General features: G+C 41.3%; 3 protein-coding genes across 4 annotated transcripts; 1 reads left to right on the forward strand and 2 right to left on the reverse strand.

Moving 5' to 3' along the window:
* Window positions 1–2,127: 2,127 nt before the first annotated feature.
* On the reverse strand, window positions 2,128–10,021 carry camkk1b (calcium/calmodulin-dependent protein kinase kinase 1, alpha b). Of its 2 annotated transcripts, XM_041940561.1 has the most exons (17): window positions 9,942–10,021; window positions 8,588–8,901; window positions 8,459–8,506; window positions 8,318–8,371; window positions 8,175–8,226; window positions 7,945–8,078; window positions 7,554–7,590; window positions 7,440–7,461; window positions 7,238–7,326; window positions 6,533–6,732; window positions 6,322–6,375; window positions 6,167–6,240; window positions 5,786–5,873; window positions 5,551–5,679; window positions 5,179–5,282; window positions 3,196–3,246; window positions 2,128–2,837 (listed from the first exon to the last, which is right to left on the reverse strand). In XM_041940561.1, the coding sequence occupies exons 2-17, from the start codon at window positions 8,840–8,842 to the stop codon at window positions 2,756–2,758; spliced, it is 1,473 nt and encodes a 490-aa protein (XP_041796495.1). In that variant the 5' UTR covers window positions 8,843–8,901; window positions 9,942–10,021; the 3' UTR covers window positions 2,128–2,755. The 2 variants fall into 2 exon arrangements, with proteins under 2 accessions (XP_041796495.1, XP_041796496.1); XM_041940562.1 differs by lacking the exon at window positions 3,196–3,246.
* A 1,191-nt stretch (window positions 10,022–11,212) lies between these two features.
* LOC121609289 (vacuolar protein sorting-associated protein 37D-like) lies at window positions 11,213–12,650 on the forward strand. The gene is made up of 5 exons (XM_041940876.1): window positions 11,213–11,314; window positions 11,431–11,602; window positions 11,685–11,758; window positions 12,245–12,526; window positions 12,594–12,650. The coding sequence occupies exons 1-5, from the start codon at window positions 11,213–11,215 to the stop codon at window positions 12,648–12,650; spliced, it is 687 nt and encodes a 228-aa protein (XP_041796810.1).
* Window positions 12,651–14,010: 1,360 nt separating this feature from the next.
* On the reverse strand, window positions 14,011–19,231 carry LOC121608740 (mitochondrial uncoupling protein 2-like). The gene is made up of 6 exons (XM_041940062.1): window positions 18,741–19,231; window positions 17,997–18,204; window positions 16,961–17,164; window positions 16,068–16,169; window positions 15,789–15,969; window positions 14,011–15,690 (listed from the first exon to the last, which is right to left on the reverse strand). Exons 1-6 carry the CDS (start codon window positions 18,864–18,866, stop codon window positions 15,594–15,596), a joined length of 918 nt encoding a protein of 305 aa, XP_041795996.1. The 5' UTR covers window positions 18,867–19,231; the 3' UTR covers window positions 14,011–15,593.
* Window positions 19,232–19,990: the final 759 nt, after the last annotated feature.

Genomic DNA, 19,990 nt, shown 5'->3' on the forward strand with positions numbered 1-19,990 from the left:
ATGCATGAGGGCAGAAGAATCATTTTGACGTGTGCACATGCTGCAAGATGGTGCCCAGAATACTGTCCTAAATACAATGGGAAAATCTAAATTGATGGTGTGATGTCTTTTAACTGCTGTAAAGGGGGAATCTGCAAAACAGTGTCCCTGGAGTTGGAAGTGTCTTGCTCGAGGGCACCTCAGCATGGTGGGTGTTTGCTGTTGCCAAGGGCTCAAACTCAGGGCCTCCTGGGACATGGTTGAACTCTTTACTTGCAACATAATGCTGCCCTCTACTGGTCTGGAGAATGGAGTGCATCTGATACTGAAACAGGCCTCAAAGGGTACATCCCATTTCTCAAAATTGCATCCTCGTTTCCCTCACTTGCGTCTTTTCCTTGCGTCTTAGTCCCTCCCACCAGGGATGCATGAGAGGACGCAAGGAAACCACGCAAGGAGAGAAGAAACGAGGAAACATGTTTTATGAGAATTGAGACGTCCTTTCCTCTGAAGCGTCACGTGAAGCGACGTCTGTTCCTGATGACGCGACACAGCTGGAGCTGCTGCAGTTACCGTTATATTCACACCCCCACCGCCCCCCGCCCTCGATATATTTACATTTCATACTTATATTTACATTGTTAAAAAGTCTCCAGCACTAGCAAGTAAATATGAAACACTTTTATTAACACACATGAGAATTAATGAGTTCATTCTTGGCTGGACGCCTCTTCCAGGTGAACAGGTGTCATTTTCTGACCTGAACTTTATCAGCCTCGCTGTGTCTTCTGTCCCGTTCAATGAGACACATTTCAGACCTGTTAGTGAAGAGAAACCTACGAGCCATGAAACACATTATTTCACTCAGATAACACGCAGAAAAAGTGACGAGAGGCCGATGTGTTAGTGTTAGAACAGGTTGTAGATTAAAGACTGCTGAGTGGAGACAAAACTGGAGACAGATGTTTTAATGTCTGACGCTGAACGCAGAAATCAGATGCTGCGGGACTTTTACCCATCAGTAGAAATAACAGCGGTAAACCAAACTCTGTCTCCAGCTACGTCTCTCTCAGGTCTGGGATATTCCGTCTCTTCTCCACATTTGACATGATTTCTCTGAATATCTGTAAAGAAATAAGTTTCCCCGCCTGCCGACCTGCGCACATTGAGAGGCGGTTGTTACGCAACGTAAGTGTTTTGCTTTCAGAGCCGCTGCGCAGTGAGAGCGATGACAGACGAGAGTAGACTCATTTTAAATCAATAAATATGTTTTAATCAGTATTTTGTGTCACTTTATATTGAATGCTTTAGTAGTGAGCAGAGTTCAAAGCGGGATAATAGTGAGCAGGTTCCTATGGTCCCTGCTCACTATACATCATCTCTTACGTGATTGAAACATGACGGATCCTCATGTTCTTGTATTATCGCTCTTTGGAGAACGTAACTTTCAGTTAGGCTCATCTGAATTACAGCCATTCACTGCAGGATATTTACACTAGCGCACTTTCTCCACCTCGTTCAAACGTGCCAGCTGTGGGGGCGGAGTCTTCATACCGTTCAGTTGACAGACTTCCGGGTAGGATGCACTGATGTATCCTCGCTCATAGCTCCTCCGAGAGCCCTCCTCGCTCCTCGATCCTCGCTCCTCAGAGCCGCAATTTTCGCTTTGGGACGGCCGGCAATATGGCGGACCAGAAGTACTTCCGGTTCGAGCGAGGATCGAGGAGCGAGGAAACGACAATTTTGAGAAATGAGATCCACCCAAAGATAAAATCAGGCTGCAGTTTTTCAGAGCGTGTTTAGAGATGTGAGATCCTTCGCTGCAGAGCATCTTCAAAGGTTTAATGAGAACATGTGATGATGTGGAGTGTCTTTATATGTGAATTAAGAAACACAATTTAAAGATAACTCTAGATGTCATTTTTGAAAAATAAATAAATGAATATTAAATAAAGGGGGGAAAATCTAAACTTTGCTAAATGGAGTGAAGACAGAGGCAAACCAAGGACAGAACAAAGAGAAAACAAAGCACATGTGGTTACAATGCTGCCATCTAGTGTTTCACATTCAACACAACAAGACCGCTGTGGTGCTGTGTGTTCCACATGCTGCACTCACACCCAAACATCCCTGGCCTTTTCTGCAATCGATCAAAGTCATTGTTTAAAATGAGAAAGTTTATTATCTTCAACAGCTGTAGGAAAATGTAAAAATATCTTTCTGGAGTATATATTTACACTTTGAACAATCCAAAGCAAACAGATAATCAATCGTGCCATTTGTGAAATATTGACCAAACAGCAAACAAGCAGAGAGACAGAATAAAATCTAATCTGACTTGTGATCAGTTTAAGTATTTAAAGCAATCTATCCGTATAATATTCACTATGGTAACACTTTATATGGTGCACATACTTACATTACCTCGCTGCTCTTTAGCATGCATATTAGCAGCATACTGCCTCTTAATTAGTCATGGTAAAACACTTATTAAAGCCTTATTCTGCATGGCCATATTCTACAACTAACAGACCATTAATTAAGAGTTTTCCCTCAATAACCTCCCAATTAAGCAACTAGTTAAAGATCAATATGTGTACCTTTAATATAAAGTGTTACCTTCAATATATTTTCACAGTCTTATTCACTAAAGTGAGAAAAGCATATAAGTACAGCAAGGAGGAAGCAAAAGCACAATTAGTTTAGAATTAAAGACAAAGAAAGGTAGAAAACAAAAAACTTTCTGCATGCTCTTAATCTGCGTGCATGTCTCAGTTTAATCTGTGCACTCTGTAAATGTATCGTCTTCATACAAGTCCTCCAGCTCTCCGTCTCTGCTCCCCTCGTTGCTGACTTTCCTGCGGGTGACAAACGCTCAGTCGTGTTGTTGGAGGTACTAAGCGAGATTGCAGATGAGGAGGAGGAGAAGGGGGAGGAACACTAGACTAAAAATGTCATTGAGTACATGTCCTCCACAGCACAGCTCATCACTTTTTGTCCACACGAACCTCAAGAGGACACAAGAGAGACAGGAGAGCCAACGCGAGGCGCTCGACAACAACCATGTGTGTCCATTTATTCTGGGCACAGCTCGTTATTGACAGCCTTGTGTTGTCTCGTACCTCTAAAATCCTCTTAAGGCTGAACAAACAACTGATGAGCTGTGCTGTGTGTGAAGCGCATGAGCTCAGGCCCAAATGCTTTTAGAAAATTTACCTCGAGGAAGGATGAAGCAGAGGCGAAGACCCCAATAAGCCAAAAGAACCGCTGCAAGAAGGAGATGTAATGTAAGAGGCCACAGTTCATGATGAGCACAGATTTTATTGGAGCAGTAATTTAAAGTTATAGTCAGACTTTTTTTTTTAATCTGCGTTTTTGCCAAGAGTTAGATGAGAACGAATATCTATAAGATGGTTAGCTTAGCTTAGCATAAATACTGTAAACAAAGGGAAACAGCTAGCTTCACTCTGTCCAACAGTAATAAAGCCCAGCTACTAGCACCTCAAATTTACCGTTTAATATGTTATATCTCATTTGCTTCATTTCATATAAAAACAGAAGGGTAGAAACAACAACATTGTGGTTTTACGGGGGTCACGTGCTGCACTAAAAACCACAAATTATTGTTTTGATAATGAATCAAATAAGATATGATGTATGAAATGATTCTGATACTTTTGGACAGAACTAGGCTGGCTGTTTCCCCGTTTCCAGTCTTCATGCTAAGCTAAGCTAACAGGCTGCTGGCTTTAGCCTCGTATTTAACAGACACACATAAAAGTGATATCAATCTTCTCATCTGACTCTCAGCAAGAAAGTGATTCGATGCATTTCCCAAAGTGTAAGTTTCTTTAAGCTTCCATGAGGAAATCTGGAATTTTTTAATGAATTCCTTTGGTTTACACTGGAGAATGTATGGAGAAACACAGTAGTTCAATATTAAATACATAAATCAGATAATACGAAAGAAGTAATTATGTGAATAAACAGACAGAATATGCAACGTATATGTTTTTAAAACTGAACTCAACATTTTAAAATGTTATTTCATCCTTCCTCTGGTCACATTAGCAAAGTTCATTGCAGCTCTATTTCACATTTACCCCAATTACTGTTTTATTTCAATAAAAGTATGTTTTGTCACGAAGTTTCTGTCTATGAAAGACGACAAACAGAGCAGAACTAGTTGTGTGATTAGCTGCTGAGTGGACGATAAATCATATTACTGACTCTGGTTGGAAAAAGTACATTTTATTACACAATACCTGCAATAAACTCTTTTATTGTTATTATATATATAATATTTCATTATAATGAGCTAATTCTCAGTTAAATAATGTGGATTCTGTGTTTATTCACACTATTATTCATTTCATAATATCATATTTAGGTAACATTGAACACTTTGGGTCTCCATACAGGACATCCTCCAGTTTCTGAAAAGTAAAATCAGACCCGAGATCAGATTTAAATGTAAAGAAATCAGTTCTTATTACTGTCGACAGAGAGGTGAAATATTTAATCTCTGGAACAAGATGCCACAATACATCATCCCTCCAAGAAGATCACATTTTGATCTTCTTCTTTAAGCCAACTGTAGAGCCAAACTAGGCCTGTCAAACCTTTAACTACAGCATCGCCACTCTTTAAGGCCAGATACACCTGCTGGTGTCTCACGTTTGACCATTCACACATCACGTGTGTCAGACATCTGCACACATTTCACTGTGTGGGAGACTGCGGTGCTGTAGGCCTGGTGATGGTGCCTGGGCATGTGTGGAGGAGGACGTAGCTGCAGCTCCACGTCTCCTCACACGGAGGTGTAATTAGCAGTGCCAGCGGCCCCCCGCAGACAGGACTGGCTTGTTAACGGAAACAAAAGCAGCGCAGCCATTACTGCTGCCGCAGGAGCATCCATTTAGCTTATCAGGAGAGGACGAATGCGTTTATCTGAGCGTGCTGCTAATTTAAAACCCAAAACAAAACAGCTAGAGTAAAAGAGCTAGTCAGTACTCAAAGATTAGTGGTCTACATATGATGGTATTTAATAAGAGACACCCTGCACATATAAAGTATGAAACTGACTGATCTATTTTTATCCAAGCATCTGCTCGCTGCTTTGTTTCGTTGGAGGCCTAATCGCAGAGCTGGCAGTTTGGCAGAGCGGAGCAGGCGGGATTTGCAGAGCAGGCTACTTACGTAAGAAGACCTCCAGGGGCAGACATGGACCTCTCCGCCCGTCTGCCCTGACACTCAAAGGGATTACTGAAAGACCGCTTCCTCAGCATGGACTTCACCAGAATCTGCAGCGGACATCACGGATGGTCTCAATGAAAAGGCAACAAAGTCTACACATCAAGCTACACATTTTTAAATTGTATTTTACATGAAATCCCATTAGAAATTCCATAAATGTTCATTTTAGGAGCTGAACTGCCCCCTAATGTCTTAAAGGCTGCAGAGGAAACGTGATTTGAAGAAAAGGCCTGAAAGCCATCAGCTGAAAGAGGTGAGGTGAGGTGAGGTGAGGTGAGGCGAGGCGAGGTAAACTGGGTGTGACGTGTGACTCACCACGGTGGAAAGGCTGGTTATGAGTTTCACGCTGTTCTGCACCTCCTCCTCGGTGACCTCCACTGCCGTGCAGTGATCCTCCTCCAGAGGAAGAGGATTGGAGCCGTTCTCCGTCACCCAGGCATGGAGCTGTAACAACACACACACACACATAAAAACAGCATGATTATGAAAAAGCAACACAAACTGGTGGTGAATGTCTTTTATATCATAGTTATTTTTCTTTTCCGGTCACCTTAATTTCAGGGATGGTGATTCTTGTTTCAGGGTTTTTGTCCAGCATCTTTTCAATGAGTTCCTTCAGTTCATTACTTATCAGCGGCCTGTGAAGAAAGTCACAGTTTCACAGATGAATGTTTTTGACATTTTTCATCCTGGAACAAGAGGAAAAAAGTGGAATAGACCTTTTCTGAAAACCATATTTAAAGTTATTTTTCCACCTGTGCTTCACCTGCTTCCTCACTGACTAATGTGGGAAAGATAAAGACACAGGACTGCTGTCTGACGATGGCATCAACAGGTGTGACATTTTTCAGGGGACCTCTGCTTGATAACATGTACAGTAGTTACAGAAGGCATCATCATTAGCTTCCCTGCTTGTTACATGCTGGCTTACGTCTCTGGAAACTCCACAGGTTTGTTCTTGATCTTGTTGTGCAGAGAGACGATGTATTCATCAAAAAAAGGGCACTGGAACAGGATGGACAAATGAGATACTTAAAATGTTGCTGGCTTTTTATTTTATATGCATTTTGCTCTGAACTTTCTTACCTTCCCAAAGACGAAACAGTACAGCGTGACTCCCATCGCCCACACGTCTAACGCCTGGTAAACAAACCCAGGGCCCAGTCATTGCTCAGCAGCTCTCAGTAGGCGTTTGGACATCATTTTTTGATCATTTCTCACAATTAAACAGTCTGATGCGATGAGTCACAACATGTGCGCTCCAGTGATCACAACTGTCTGTGTCCTCTCGTCTCACCTTTCCACTGAAGCTCTGCTCGTGTTCGGTCATCATCTCTGGGGCCATGAAGGCCGGCGTCCCCGCCGTGCTCGACAGGAGGGCGTCCGCCCCCTCGAACGTGTTGCTCACTCCAAAGTCCGCGATCTTGACGTGACCGTCGTCCCCCAGCAGCAGGTTGGAGGGTTTGATGTCCCTGTGGATGATCTTGTGGTAGTGTACTGGACAAAGCAGACAGAGCACAGAAGTCAACATGCTGACAGTCTGCTGAGCTCTGCAGTCATTTTAGAGGAGCTACAAAGACCTGTGGTGCATTCTGGGGTAATTGCAGCCACATGCAATTGAAACAGAAAGAACAGCACAGTTTTCTTAAAAAAAATCAATAATAATTAGCTTTCTTTGTCTTGAACAGCATAATGTGTGCATTGATTAAAGCTAAAGGCAGTCACTGAGCATCTACAGTGCAAATTATAGAGAGAATCTTAATTTCTTAAATTAATTTTAGATTCTAAATTAAACAACCTATGTGAGCATGTGAGGTTATTAATCTTTTTTTTTCATTAATTAAAGTTTTTGACAATAAGGCATTAATTTCAAGATCCTTTCAGGCAAGTTGTTCATTAAAAAAATGAACTGTGAGTGAAACAAGTTTAACAAAGCGAAGATTCTGAATCAATGAAATGTTTTGACTCTCTACTAAAGATTTATAATTAAATCCGAACTCACAGTACTCAATTCCCAGGACAACGTCTCTGAAGTAAAAGCAAGCCTGTTCCTCTGTGAAAGGCTCGTCTGTAGGCACCTCCATCACCGGACTGACCGACATGAGGGGGAGAAATATGTAGGATTTGCCTTAGAGGTCAATGTAAATGCTCGAACTATCACCGTTTGGGAATCTGACAGGATACATAAATTCACAAAAACATACCCTTTTGTCATCAGTTCGAAGGCTTGAAGATAAATGATCAGAAATCAGTGATGCCCCAAGTTCATATCGACACATAAGTGCTAAATTTAATCTCTGCAAAAGGTGAGTTCTTACCCATGTGAAGTCCATCTTCATCAGGATCATCAAGCACCTGCAAGACATGTTGATTCAGATTCAGATGCTGCACTGTTTTACACAAACATCCAGTTTTTAATGTGTCATCACCCACAGCAAACCCACACAGGCTGCTCAGAGCTCTTATCATGACTGTGTGGAGGATAACTTCAACCTGAGCAGAGGCCTAACTAGCAACAATGATTTAAAAAAAGGTGGTGTGCAAAAGCTTTAATTCAGTTTCTTTTGACATTTCTTTGGTTTTGTTCTGCTTTTATCACATGTCCCTCTGCCAAAGCCAAAGTGCTTTCATGGGGCCCTCAAACTGCACTTTAATCGGTTTTCCGGGTGAGACATGCGATTTAAACCGGCTGTGTGCCATCTGACTGACCTCCACCAGTTTAACCACATTATGATGGTCCAGTTTCTTCAGGATGGCGATCTCTTTGTACACTTTCTCCAGGGGCAACACTGCTTTGGGGAACGGATCCTGCTGCGAGTTTGATCCTTGAGGAGACAGGCGGCCTGAAATGACACACAAACACACCAAAAAACCAGAACGTATCACCACCAACACCTCAGAAAAAACTTTCTCGACATTCAAATGTCTTTTTTACTCACGCAAAAATCCACACTGCCTCATCAGCCTCTTCTTTGAAACAACTTTCATGGCCTGAATGAAAAGATACAGCAAACGATGGTCATGAGAAACAGACGTGCAAACACTTTGACCATAAATGTACAATTTATAAGCTTCAGCTTACATAGTACTGCTCAGAATCTTCATCATAAGCTAGTTTCACCACTCCGTATGAGCCCTGGGGTGCAGAAATAACAAACAAAAACAGCTTTATGAATTCATCACTTCTATTTCAGCTTGTTTGTGTATAGTACTGATTAATCACCTTTCCAATCTCTTTGTTCAGCTTATACTGGTTGAGCTGGACACAGTCCTGCAGACAATAAAGAGAGCATTGAATCATTAAAGGATCTCACTAAAAACATGTTGAATTAAGTCAAAAAGGTCTCCTCACATCAGCATCTGTGATGGACACACGTTTGGTCTCGATGGTGGGCTGGCGGGCCATGCGGCTCCCCCTCTCCTGCAGCGACAGCTTCCTGTCTGAGAGTCGAGCCCTGTGAGAGCCGGTGGTCCTCGGGGGACCGGACCTGTAGCCATTAGGCGGGGTCAGGCGGTTGCCGGCGACGTTCATGGCTGCCACCAAGTCGGCCAGCTCCCCGTTGTGCTCCGAGTCCAGCTCTGGCCTGCAGATGGTGTCGGCGCTCATGCTGGTTAGTTGTGGTTCACTCACAGCTGAAAGTCCCAGCCTGAGGATGCATCACTGCACTGTAAGGCAGAAATGGAGAGGCATGAAATCACACACACATACACTCCAGAGGTTTGAGTCTCCAGCCACAACACATGCTGATGCAAAGCTCTTTATTCTCACATCTTGGAACACCATCCAAACACTTCCTGCTGACAGCTGTCCAGAAATGTAACAGGCAAATTAAATATTTTAATGAATGTGGAAATTAATTCATATTTTGATGCGTCAAAATCTGCAAGTTACACCTCAAAACTGGCATGAATAAGAGGAAATGATGCTCTGCAGGGAATCTCTGACAGTGCACGATATCAAGAATTTGCAGCTGAAGGGTAAAAACACATGAAACCACAACTAATAAGGCAGAACAACATTCTCTTAAATTCATATCTCAGCTTCCTCCATTTGAACGTTCAGAAATCAATTAGTTTGCACTTTAATTAATGTGCAATAATTATTGTGCCTGATGCCATGTCACCTTTGACCTTTCTTTTTAAACTGCAGTATTAGGAGTAGTCGACTTGTCGTACCCTGATAGTGAATATCTGTGTTAGTTATTGTGTTTTCCTCAACATTTGAGCCTCTCAGCGTCCAAACTGCAGCTTGAAACCTGAAAGCAGTCAGACTGCTGCTTTCTTGTCCTCCTTGAACAGAGGGCACAAGCCTCAGATAAGAAGTACGGGCAACATTAGAGACAGGAAACAACAGAATGGCAGCAGATAAGAGTCACCTCCTGATGAGCACTACTCACTGTTGCCTAAAATACAAGACGGAGAACTGAAAAGCTTCTTATGTAACAAAGCAGAAAGCTTTAACAGGCAAGCAAATTCACAATACTTACACAATATAAAAGACTGCCACAGTGTGTACACACACACATATGTTTTTTTAAATCTATGCCTTTGCATCATGTAAAGTTGTTGTAAAACATGTTTATTATAACTTCTAAATAAGAACTACTGACATGCAGCAAAAGCCACAGACACACCTGAATCCCCTTTAATACACAACAAAAGTAAAATACTGTGTAAGATCAATATGAGGTGAATTATGTACTCACGCGGTGGAGGGGTCCTGTGTTGAGGGCTGCTGAGGCTAATCTGCATGTTGTCCTGCTGCTCTCAGGAGGGGAAAGTCCTCTGTGTCTCAGTGCAGGACTTTCACTGAGGAGCAGGCGGGGAGCTCTGCAGCGCTCGTCTTAAGGATTAACTGAGGCTGCATATAGCCGAGTTATTCTGAGGTCGGCCGGCAGGGAACACCTGAAGAGCAGGCTGTGGTGACATCAGGAGATTTCACATGGTGAAAGCCCAGTGATGGGATGTCAACAACACACATTTGTTAGTCTGTTTGGAACAATCTAAAAAGTCTGCATTTTTTTTTAAATAGAATACATGCAGCAATATTCTCTCTTTTTCATTAAATGAGTATACTGCATTTCACATGTTATTCTCATATATGACATTAATATAGAAAATAGTAGTAGTAATATTTGGTATGCTCTGTGTTATTTGTATATTACTCAATATTTCACTGTGCACTACAGACATATTTCTTTCCAAACTATTTTATAACAGACATACTGGTCCTAATGGCCAAAAGCTGTAAAACCCAAAATTTAAAGATTATATCTGCAGAATGGGAATAATGTTATTTTTAGATCATTAAACAATAAGCACAATGAGAATAAAATGTTTTGATTCTATGTGAAAAAAAGAAACAGGACTGATGGAGTGCAACAATAGAATATTGTGTTTTCTGAAATGTTCTTGTGTTTTGACCTTCAGGGCCACCATAGCCTGCTGTACCTGCTGTCCTAAAGCTGACACTGACACTTACAATGAACCTGCAGGAACCTAATTCAAAATTGTGGGTCGATATAGTGTCAGCAGACACTATATATATGTACAGCCCTACAGTCCTAATATTTAAATGAGAGTTTCAAGTCACCTGGGAATTCTGAACACTTACAGTCTACATATAAAGCCCATAAAAGACAATGTTACTGAACAAAGTTATATTCTAATTATACAGCATAAGAGCAACTGAACGTTACAGAGTGTTATTATCATCAATTGTAAGTACACTTAATGTAAATTAAAAATCAATACAGCCGATACAATCATCTTCCACCTTCCTATTTCATATCTCGGAAACACATAGAAAATAGAAATATTCATAAAACATCTAAATTAAGTTTTGCGTACGGAATAGTGTGATAGTTTTCCGACAGTCCGTGAATGCAGCACTAGCAGCTCGCATTGCGCCCCCGCAGGAAGCAACAGGAGCGAGCAGGCAGCAAAGTTAGTGAAGCAGAGGACATCCAGCCTCAACATGTCCCTGCCGGTGCAGTTTAGAGCTCTGAGGACCAGAGAGCTGCGAGAGCTGCTGGATGATGAGGACAAAATAAATCACATCATCAGGTGCAGTGAGAAGGTGAGACAAGTGTCAGACCAAAACTACTGTACATAAATTCTGTAGATTTTACCTCCTATTCTTGTAGCAACCTCTCTTGAGTGACTGTTTCTTGAAGCACATGTGGCCATTTCCAGTTTCAGGGACTGCAGAGGGCTGCAGAGAAGATGCTGCTCTCAAATCAAAAAATGGCCAAAGTCAGTCTCTCTCAAAAACCCACATTTAGAAATGCTAAGCTGCTGCTTGCAGTGAAGTACAAGGAACTGGAAAAGCTGAGAGGCATCATCCAGGCCAAACAAGAACAGCTTGGTGAGTTTTTAAAAATATTACGTTTTTTTAACCTGGCTAAACTCCGTTCACATTTCCTACATGTGCCGATTGTGTTTTACAGCAGAGAAACACAGTGTGCATTATGCTCGCTGGTGTCTCCTGAACAAGATCAATCATGCAGAGGAGGAGTGTGAGGTAAATATATCATAAATATCAGATGTGCACAGATGTGTTTTCATTAACAAGGAGTCTTAAAATACAGCATATGTGCAGTTACCTTGTTGATAATTTGCTTCAGCACACAACAGATAATAAACAAATGATCTTATTGTAATGCATTAAGTAGATCTGCAGCAGACAACATGAACAGCTCTCTGCAACTTTTCACAATGACAGGTGTGTCTGATAGATATAAAACAAGCTGCTTTGTATTTCAGTCAACGGAGAAGCTACTCTTACTTTTTTGTCACATTATTTTGCTAATTTGAAGTATTTAAGGGTAAAATACTTTATATATATAAATAGACTTACACCTCTCATATGAAAAAGGCCTAGAAGAGAACAGGACAGTAAGACCTCAAAGGTTCAGGCTGTTGTCGGAGAAAAGAAAAGGTCTAATCTGGTGTAAAATGCTATTTAGTGTGTGTATTTTTGAAAATACTGACTTATTTCTCCTAACAGCTGCTGTTTCAGAGGTTTGTTGAGGGGAAAATGCCTCTGGCAGATTTTTTGGATTCCTTTCTCAGCTCGCGCAAAGTCCAACACATCAGTTTGATCCTGCTGAAGAAACTCCAGGAAGTGATCGAACTTAAATCAACGCAAAGGCTCAGTGAGATTCAGCATTTTTCAGCTGGCTTTCCTGAGCAGATCCTTAACACCTGCCTCCCACTCTGCAGTCTTAGCACGGCCGTGGTCCTACCTGCCTGCTGCCACCCTCCCTTCCTGCTGCCCTTTGGTACCCATGTAAACACCCGTCAGTGTCTACAGCACTTACCGTTCTGTCATGATCACAACGAGTCCCCGCGTGCAGGAGTGCATGGACGAGGCCCCAGATGGCCAGCGAGACCCGTCCGTCTTCAGCCGCTGAGGGCACAGCAGAGGAGGCACCAACAAGCTCCACAATGAAGTCTGATTTTTGTTTTTCACTGAGGTTGGCAGAGTGAAAATAGCTACCAGGTAAAGTTTCCACAGCATCAAATACTGAAAACTGCTCTGTATCAGAAATTGCAATTGAATGCTTTTACAGATTTCAACTTTATTTGAAGTTTTATTTATTTTTTACAAGGTATGTCTTGATCTAAGTCATTACTTTTCTAATATTTGAGTCTTGATATTAAGGCAAAATTCTTAAACAGCTGTCTGTGTGAAGAGATCATTAATAAACAGTGATTATACAGAGAGGTTTGGCATATTTTGCAGCATCAGTTCTGTGATGAAATACTGTAAATTGTTGCTTGTTTTTTTTAAGTTGCCTTTCTGATTTGACATTTGTGATTTCCAACATTCCAACAAGTCCTCTAACACCACAATGAGACAGATTCTGAAGGAATGACCATTTAGTAAAAATGAATCAAATGAATAAAAACATACCTAAAAATAACTGTGATTTACTGTTACACTGAACGCACCACACACCTGGAAATGAGAAAAGTGCTGATGCCTGATGACTGTCGCAACACTCAGCAACACCCATTTTAACCAGCTGATTGCACAAAAGGAAAAAAAAAAACACTTGTGTCATCATATCTGGTAGGAGTATATTTGTATTTCCTTGAATGAGAAAGTAGTGAACAACTGGTTCAGTGAACTCGAACTGCTCACCGACACTCAACACCTCTGATCGTCTGGTGCAGAGACTCCTGCCAAGGTCAGCAAAGGACAACGAACAGCGCTTTATTTACTTCAAGCTCGCAGTCACCTCTCTTCATCCTAACATTTACCAGAACGTCTTTTCATAAACGGCCAAGAGTAATCTTGTAAAGCTCATCACTTGTTCGGGATCTTTGTTTCCCCCCCTCCATTAACTCATCTAAAGCCTCCTGAGGGTTAGCCAGGGTGCCATACGGCCCGGTACAGCTTGCCATACCAATTCAACCATGGAGAAACCTCACTGGCACTACAGGAGATGATTAGCAAGGTGGAGCACGTTCAAAGGCTTTTGTTACACCACAGACTTCAGTTACATCTTTGTCAGCAGCCTCTTTTGTCCCACAACACTCAAATTGGCCAATTTTCTTGTCTGTCAGCTGCTTGTTTTGTGCTTTTCACCTCTTTCACCTCCGTGTCTCTGCAGCTTTTGATGGAGAACCTGGTTATTTTTGCTCAGAAACGTGTGGAAAATATAAAATAAATTAAAACGAATGAGCTCGTATGCACAGTATTTAGATTTCAACAAGTATTTAAAAAGCCACAACAAAGACAGTTGACAAGTATAACACATCTGATATGCTACTCTGTTTAATTTCTGTATAAAACACACAATACTGGACCATATTCAAAAAATATGACAACACACTAAAATCATTTTTTTAATGCAAACATAGCTGTGATAAAAAAAACCAAAAAACAAAAACAAAAACCCTGAGTCATGTCTAAAAAGCATTTTCATTGGCTGTCAGTATTGACTCGTATCTCACAGTTCAGGGTGGTTTTGTTTTGCATTGTTCCCCTGAAGGGTCACATGTAAAGGGGATTATACAGTAGAGTATCTATAACAGCATCCGGTAGTGCTGCAGGTATGGAGTGACACTTGGTGGGGCCCATCGTGAATGAATGTGGGTCGGTGTTGGTTGTCAACTTTAGACAAAAAGCATTAAGGAATATTTTCAGTTTATTTAATTAATACTGTATATATGTACATATATATGTATATATACATATATATGTATATATATATATATATATATATATATATATATTGCATATTAGATACATCTGTGGTATTTATAGGATAATGTACTTGACTTTGGCTCATTCCTAATAGATATGAAATGATAAGATGATAAATAAACTTGTCAACTGACAGAAAATAACAAAAAAAAAAGAGAAAAGCCAAACATTCCCTATTTCCAGTCTTACGGGACAGAAAATGGAATATCTGAGTGTCACACAAGTTTCTGAAAATTTAAAGACCAAAAGACAAAAAATAAAACCCCAATGTTTATCATTATTGTTATTATTAACAACAGCAACAACAGGATAATATTAAACCATAAAGAAAGTTAATATTTTTTATTATTAAAAATAATTGCGACCCTGATTCTTAAAAATTCATATGAAAGAAAGATTTTTTCACAAGATCATGGGGGCGACAAATTTTCACCTGAAACCGGACGTGAAATACAAAACCCAAACAAGACGACCCAGAAGAACAAAAAGTTACTGTAAAGAAAGAGAAAGAGGCTGCCCTCCCTCTCCAACAGATTTAATATTCACATACAGAGTTGGTACTCATTGTTATCATCATTAGTCATTTTTTTCTTGTTGATTCACTGTCTTGTTTTCCCTTTTCACCAAAGATTTTTTATTCCATAATTGTTTTACATTATGACGTGACGCTCACTTGTGTTGACCCCAGGAAGCATAATTGCTACCTTGGTGAAGGTCTAAATAAATAAATATATGCCCATCCACACCAGATTTCACTCTGTAAATACACCTTTTTCTCAGCAGACATTTTGACTTGCAGGGAAAGCACAGGTGTTAGTAATGACATTAACAATAGATCTGTTGTGTTCGAGTGTCCCAGTAAGTCATAGGAGTGTGACAGTGAGGCAGCTAAATGGATTTCAGCCTTCTTAGTTTCATTACTTACACCTGTGCTGTTCCTGCTCTGTCATGTCAAAATGTCTTCTGTAAAAGAAAAAGAACATTGGAAAACATCCAGTCTAGACTTTGCAGTTCTATCCCTGAGGAAGAGCAGGTCTGAACCAGCAGCAGCAGTCATCATAACACTGTCTGTGAAGCATGTGCTGCTTGATGCACGCAGTCCTGCAACATCAGTCCAGCGCCAAACCAGCTGTGAGCCTGATCACAGCTGGAGTTTAACCACAGCTCTTTTAATCTGCTCGTAGCTCACAAACATCACAATGTTCCAGGAACCCAGACGAACAAACGACGGCATGAAGCTAGAAAAAATAAATAAGAAAATAAAATCAGATCAATCAAGAAAAACTCTCATTCAGTTTTTGCCTTGTCAGTGATTCTGACCTGTTTGACTACATACCCCTTATAAAAAGCTGTGGGTCCCTCTTTAACCAGCATGGTGAGGGCACAGTTAATAGCACCGCTGTACTGGCCAGACACTGAATTCATGTAGCGTGTTTTTACCACGTCCACCGGAGACGCTACGATGGTGGTGCAGAAACCTGCTGCGAAGGCCGCTGTGAAGTGACACGGCGCGTTGTCTGGAGAAAACAAAACACCTGCTGTAGTCATTAATGGACACAAAGAACCGTGTTTAAAATGACGAGGTGAAATGAAGAGCCCTGAAAAGCAAAGCTACCTGTCATCAGGTTGTGCTTCAGGATGAGCTCTTTGATGATGTCGTAGGTCACCAGCTCGGAGCAGTTTACGATGGAATTTCGCGCTATGTTTGGCAGACAACCTGAAAAGTCAGTTCAATGCTGTAAACAATGAAATTCAACCTGAAGCACCTTTAACGAGCACAATGCTCTAACTGCCAGCAGCTCGGCTGGAGATCCAGGTGTGTTATGCTGATGGGAGCAGCTAATGCACTCTCAGGATGAGGTCTGGTAAGTTCACCTCTCTCCAGCTCCTGAAGGCCAGATTTTTTTTCATTTTCAGTCTACAGCCCCAACCATCGCTGACTCAGGTGACATCACTTGAGGCAGTTTATCCAGTTTTAGTCACAAAAGGCTGTACAGCACATTTTTTCACACATGCAGGATACTCCCCTACACCTATAAACAGACCTTGTAAAAGCTCACCCTTCAAAAGGGGCATTTTTCAAGTCATCATCATTGTCACAACATGTCATAAATATAACTGAGATAAGCTAACTTTCTAAAACTTCACTGCATCGCTGCTTCCATTTATAGATTACTGACTACAAGTGAAAAAATATACTTAAGTTATACTTTTTGAAAAATGCCCTAAGTACACTTTGTGCTATTTTTGTTGTCTTGAAGCATAGTGAAGTATACTCAAGTAGTCTTTGAGTAATACGTGAGTATAGTTGAAGTGTAATTATTTACTAATTTGGCATCAGTTTTTACAAATTCAGTGAAAATCAGGATTCATGAGCATCCAAAACACACTTGCAGTACAAGTGTATTATATCACCAATGTGTTGGAAATAAGCTTGCAAATCATGTGTTATTATTACAAAAAGTATTACAAAGGACTTGACTAATTTATTTCCCCATTTTAATTTACCTTTCCAGAGCCCTTTAATGCCCTCGTCCCTGGCTATGGTCTTGTAGGCCTCAATCGTGCTGCTGTACCTCTTCACAGAGCCGCTCTCCGGCAGGCAGACCTGAGCCTGGAACCTGACTTTCACCACATCAGTGGGCTGAGCGAGGGTCACCGCCATTGCCCCTGTGGTGCAGCCCGCCAGCAGCCGAATCCCAATTCCTGCATCTACAGGCAATGCACACAAGACACTTGTTTTATGTGATGCCCCAAGCAAATTACCACAGCGAGACTGAACAGAGGTGCAGTTCTGATAATGATGACGGTGAATAATGAGGAGAACTGGAAAAAACAAACGTGGAAAACGGGCCGTGGAGTTGGCTTTTCATGTCTGTTAGGCCTCCGGCATAAACACGTGTCTGCTCCCTGAAAGAGGAATCTGCCCTGTGCCCTATATCCTGGAGCTGGTCTGTCAAAACCAGTTCAGAGAATGGAAGGCTTTGCATTCTGACAACAATCCAAGCGTTGAAATCACCGACTTTGCAGCTTTAAGACTTCTTTTACTCAGTCGACAATGGAGCTGTCTTCAGCATCATAACTCAACTTTCATGCTTTAATTTTATTCAAGGTGCTGTGATGACCCAGTCTGACCTGCCACACTTGAATTCAAACATGCTGGTTTGGCTCTCAAACATGTTTACAACTGCATGTCAGAATAAGTGACGATTAGAGCTGCAACGATTAGTTGATTAGCCAATTAGATCATTAACTGCCAACTATTCTCATTATTGTTTGATTGTTAAGTCAAGTTCAAAATAGTTTAAAGCAAAAATGTCAAATATTTGATGGTTCCAGCCTCTCAAATGTATGTTGAATGTATTTAATCAATAATGAAAATCATTCTTAGTTGCAGCTCTAGTAATGATCAGATTTAATAAAAACGTTAAAAATAAAGGTGATGTGTTCATGATCCCGTGTTATATCTGCTGTTGGAAAACAAACTGGAACATGAAGTGAGATGCAGGATGATTTCAGTCTGTACAAACGTTTTGTCACATACTCTCTGAGCCGCGGGTGTAGAACTGCTTCATGGTGTCGTACAGGCCGATGCGGACTGAGGCGAAGCTCATCTGTCTGTGCAGTCCTGCCACCAGCCCGCTGTACAGACTCCTCGGGCCCTCTGTCTTCACCATGGTGAAGATGGTGCCGAACACACCTCTGTATCTCGCCCTCTGGCCATCCAACGGGGATTTGGATTCACCTTGAATCTAAAGTAACATAAATGCACAAAAAAATGTGTTAATTCCCTCACAGGCCACTGAATTTGTTTTAAAGCAGAATGTTAACTCAAAAGTCTGCTGGGAGAAATGTGCATTTAGAGTTGATATAATAACCAGAGGTGTTTCATCTGTGCTTTGACATGCAGCAACATGCACTGAATTATTCTCTGCTCAATGCAGGGATGCAGCCTGCTGAAAAACAAAGCAGGGCTGTAAGTACCACTGATTTGTTTTCTACAATTATACATATATAAATGCAGAGGGTCTTTTAAAAGCTGATCCGGGTGTCATATTCATAGATTACACAGTTTTTAAGATTTTAATTGTAGTATTTCTGCACCAGAATTAGATCCTGGCATGGTGTGAAGTGCTTTGACACCATTTAAGAATCAGATTAATAGAAAGTATGAAAATTATACAGATGTTATTGGTGGTATGCCACAAATATCATAAGGGGATTGTTTGGGAGGTTATTTGTCAAATCCTGGCCACCACTGCCTGCGCATACAGCAGATGATCCTCACCTGCAGCCTGACTTTGGCTGTGTCCAGGGGGAAAGTGACCAGGTCGGCCACGCAGCCAGCTGTTCCAGCTGAAAAGATCTTGACAACAGCTGATGGGGCCAGATCCGCAGTCCCTCCACCAGCCATGATCACCAGCTAAAGATCAGCGAAGTCTGATCAACAAGAATACTGAGCCCATAAATCAAAAAGGCACAAAGCAGCTTCTGTTCCGCGTCCAACAGTTTAAACATCCGAGCAAACTAAAGTCACGTCTCTTCATGACGGCCAACGTCAAGTTTCAGGTATTGAAAAGTTTCTTATGTGAATGCAAAGTCCTCTTAATGCGCCATCAGCAATAGAGAAGCTCCAAACTTGCATAACCTTCAAAATGAGAGAGCGACAGAAAACAAAACACCCGCACAGCAGCGCAAACACCCGCAGTGTGAGCGCCAGCAGCTCACTCTGAGCCTGTCCTGCGCACAGGTTCACTCTCTCAGAGGAAGCTGCAGCCGCACCGTCTTGCATGAGAACCAGACACACCACATACCAGGATGTTTTTGTGGCTCACTATGCACAACCACAAGCGCCACTCGTAATGTCAGCATGCATTAATTGTGCAAAACATCCCCTCAATTACTTAATGCCTTGTCTGTTGTCACTTCAGTCTCTTGTTAGTGATGGATAACTGGTGTAAGTGTTAAGTATTTTCAGCTACAACCCCGTTTCCCAAAAAGTTTGGACGCTGCGTAAAACATAATACAGAATGTGATCATTTGCTGATCCGTTTTGACATATGCTCAGTTGAAAACAGTACAAAAACAATATAATTATAAATAATTAATTGCAAATATTTGCTTATTCTGAATTTGATGCAGCAACACTTTCCAAACAAGCTGGGACAGGAGCAACTAAAGACTGGGAAAGAAGTGGAATACTCCAAAAACACCTGTTTGGATCATTCCACAGGTAAACAGGTTGATTGGTGACAGATGATAGTGTCATGACTGGGTATGAAAGGAGCATCCTGGAAAGGCTCAGTCGTTTACAAGCAAGGATGGAGCGAGCTTCACCACTTTGTGAACACGTGACTGGATAAAGGAGATTAATACATGAGCTCAGGGACACTTGTTGGAAAACAGTTCGTTTGCAAATGATTGCAATTTTTAAAAAAATCATAGTTGTGTTTGCAATGACAGTATATAACCTGAAACCATATTAATCCAATCCAATTGACCTGCTGACTTGACTTTAAATGCCAGTTTCATGTATTT

Source organism: Chelmon rostratus, chromosome 7 (genome assembly GCF_017976325.1).
Source record: "Chelmon rostratus isolate fCheRos1 chromosome 7, fCheRos1.pri, whole genome shotgun sequence".
NCBI classification, from domain to species: Eukaryota; Metazoa; Chordata; class Actinopteri; order Chaetodontiformes; family Chaetodontidae; genus Chelmon; species Chelmon rostratus.

Excerpts from the sequence above, each read along its gene's own strand:
- camkk1b (XM_041940561.1), bottom strand. The coding sequence starts at position 8,842 with ATGAGCGCCGACACCATCTGCAGGCCAGAGCTGGACTCGGAGCACAAC. Across the intron at positions 7,462-7,553 it reads TGAAGATGGACTTCACATGG|CCTTCGAACTGATGACAAAA; the intron begins GTAAGAACTCAC and ends TTTATCTTCAAG. Across the intron at positions 6,241-6,321 it reads ACTGTTTCGTCTTTGGGAAG|TGCCCTTTTTTTGATGAATA; the intron begins GTAAGAAAGTTC and ends ATCCTGTTCCAG.
- LOC121609289 (XM_041940876.1), top strand. The coding sequence starts at position 11,213 with ATGTCCCTGCCGGTGCAGTTTAGAGCTCTGAGGACCAGAGAGCTGCGA. Across the intron at positions 11,603-11,684 it reads GGCCAAACAAGAACAGCTTG|CAGAGAAACACAGTGTGCAT; the intron begins GTGAGTTTTTAA and ends TGTGTTTTACAG. Across the intron at positions 11,759-12,244 it reads ATGCAGAGGAGGAGTGTGAG|CTGCTGTTTCAGAGGTTTGT; the intron begins GTAAATATATCA and ends TTCTCCTAACAG.
- LOC121608740 (XM_041940062.1), bottom strand. The coding sequence starts at position 18,866 with ATGGCTGGTGGAGGGACTGCGGATCTGGCCCCATCAGCTGTTGTCAAG. Across the intron at positions 16,170-16,960 it reads CATTAAAGGGCTCTGGAAAG|GTTGTCTGCCAAACATAGCG; the intron begins GTAAATTAAAAT and ends CTGACTTTTCAG. Across the intron at positions 15,691-15,788 it reads CCCACAGCTTTTTATAAGGG|CTTCATGCCGTCGTTTGTTC; the intron begins GTATGTAGTCAA and ends TATTTTTTCTAG.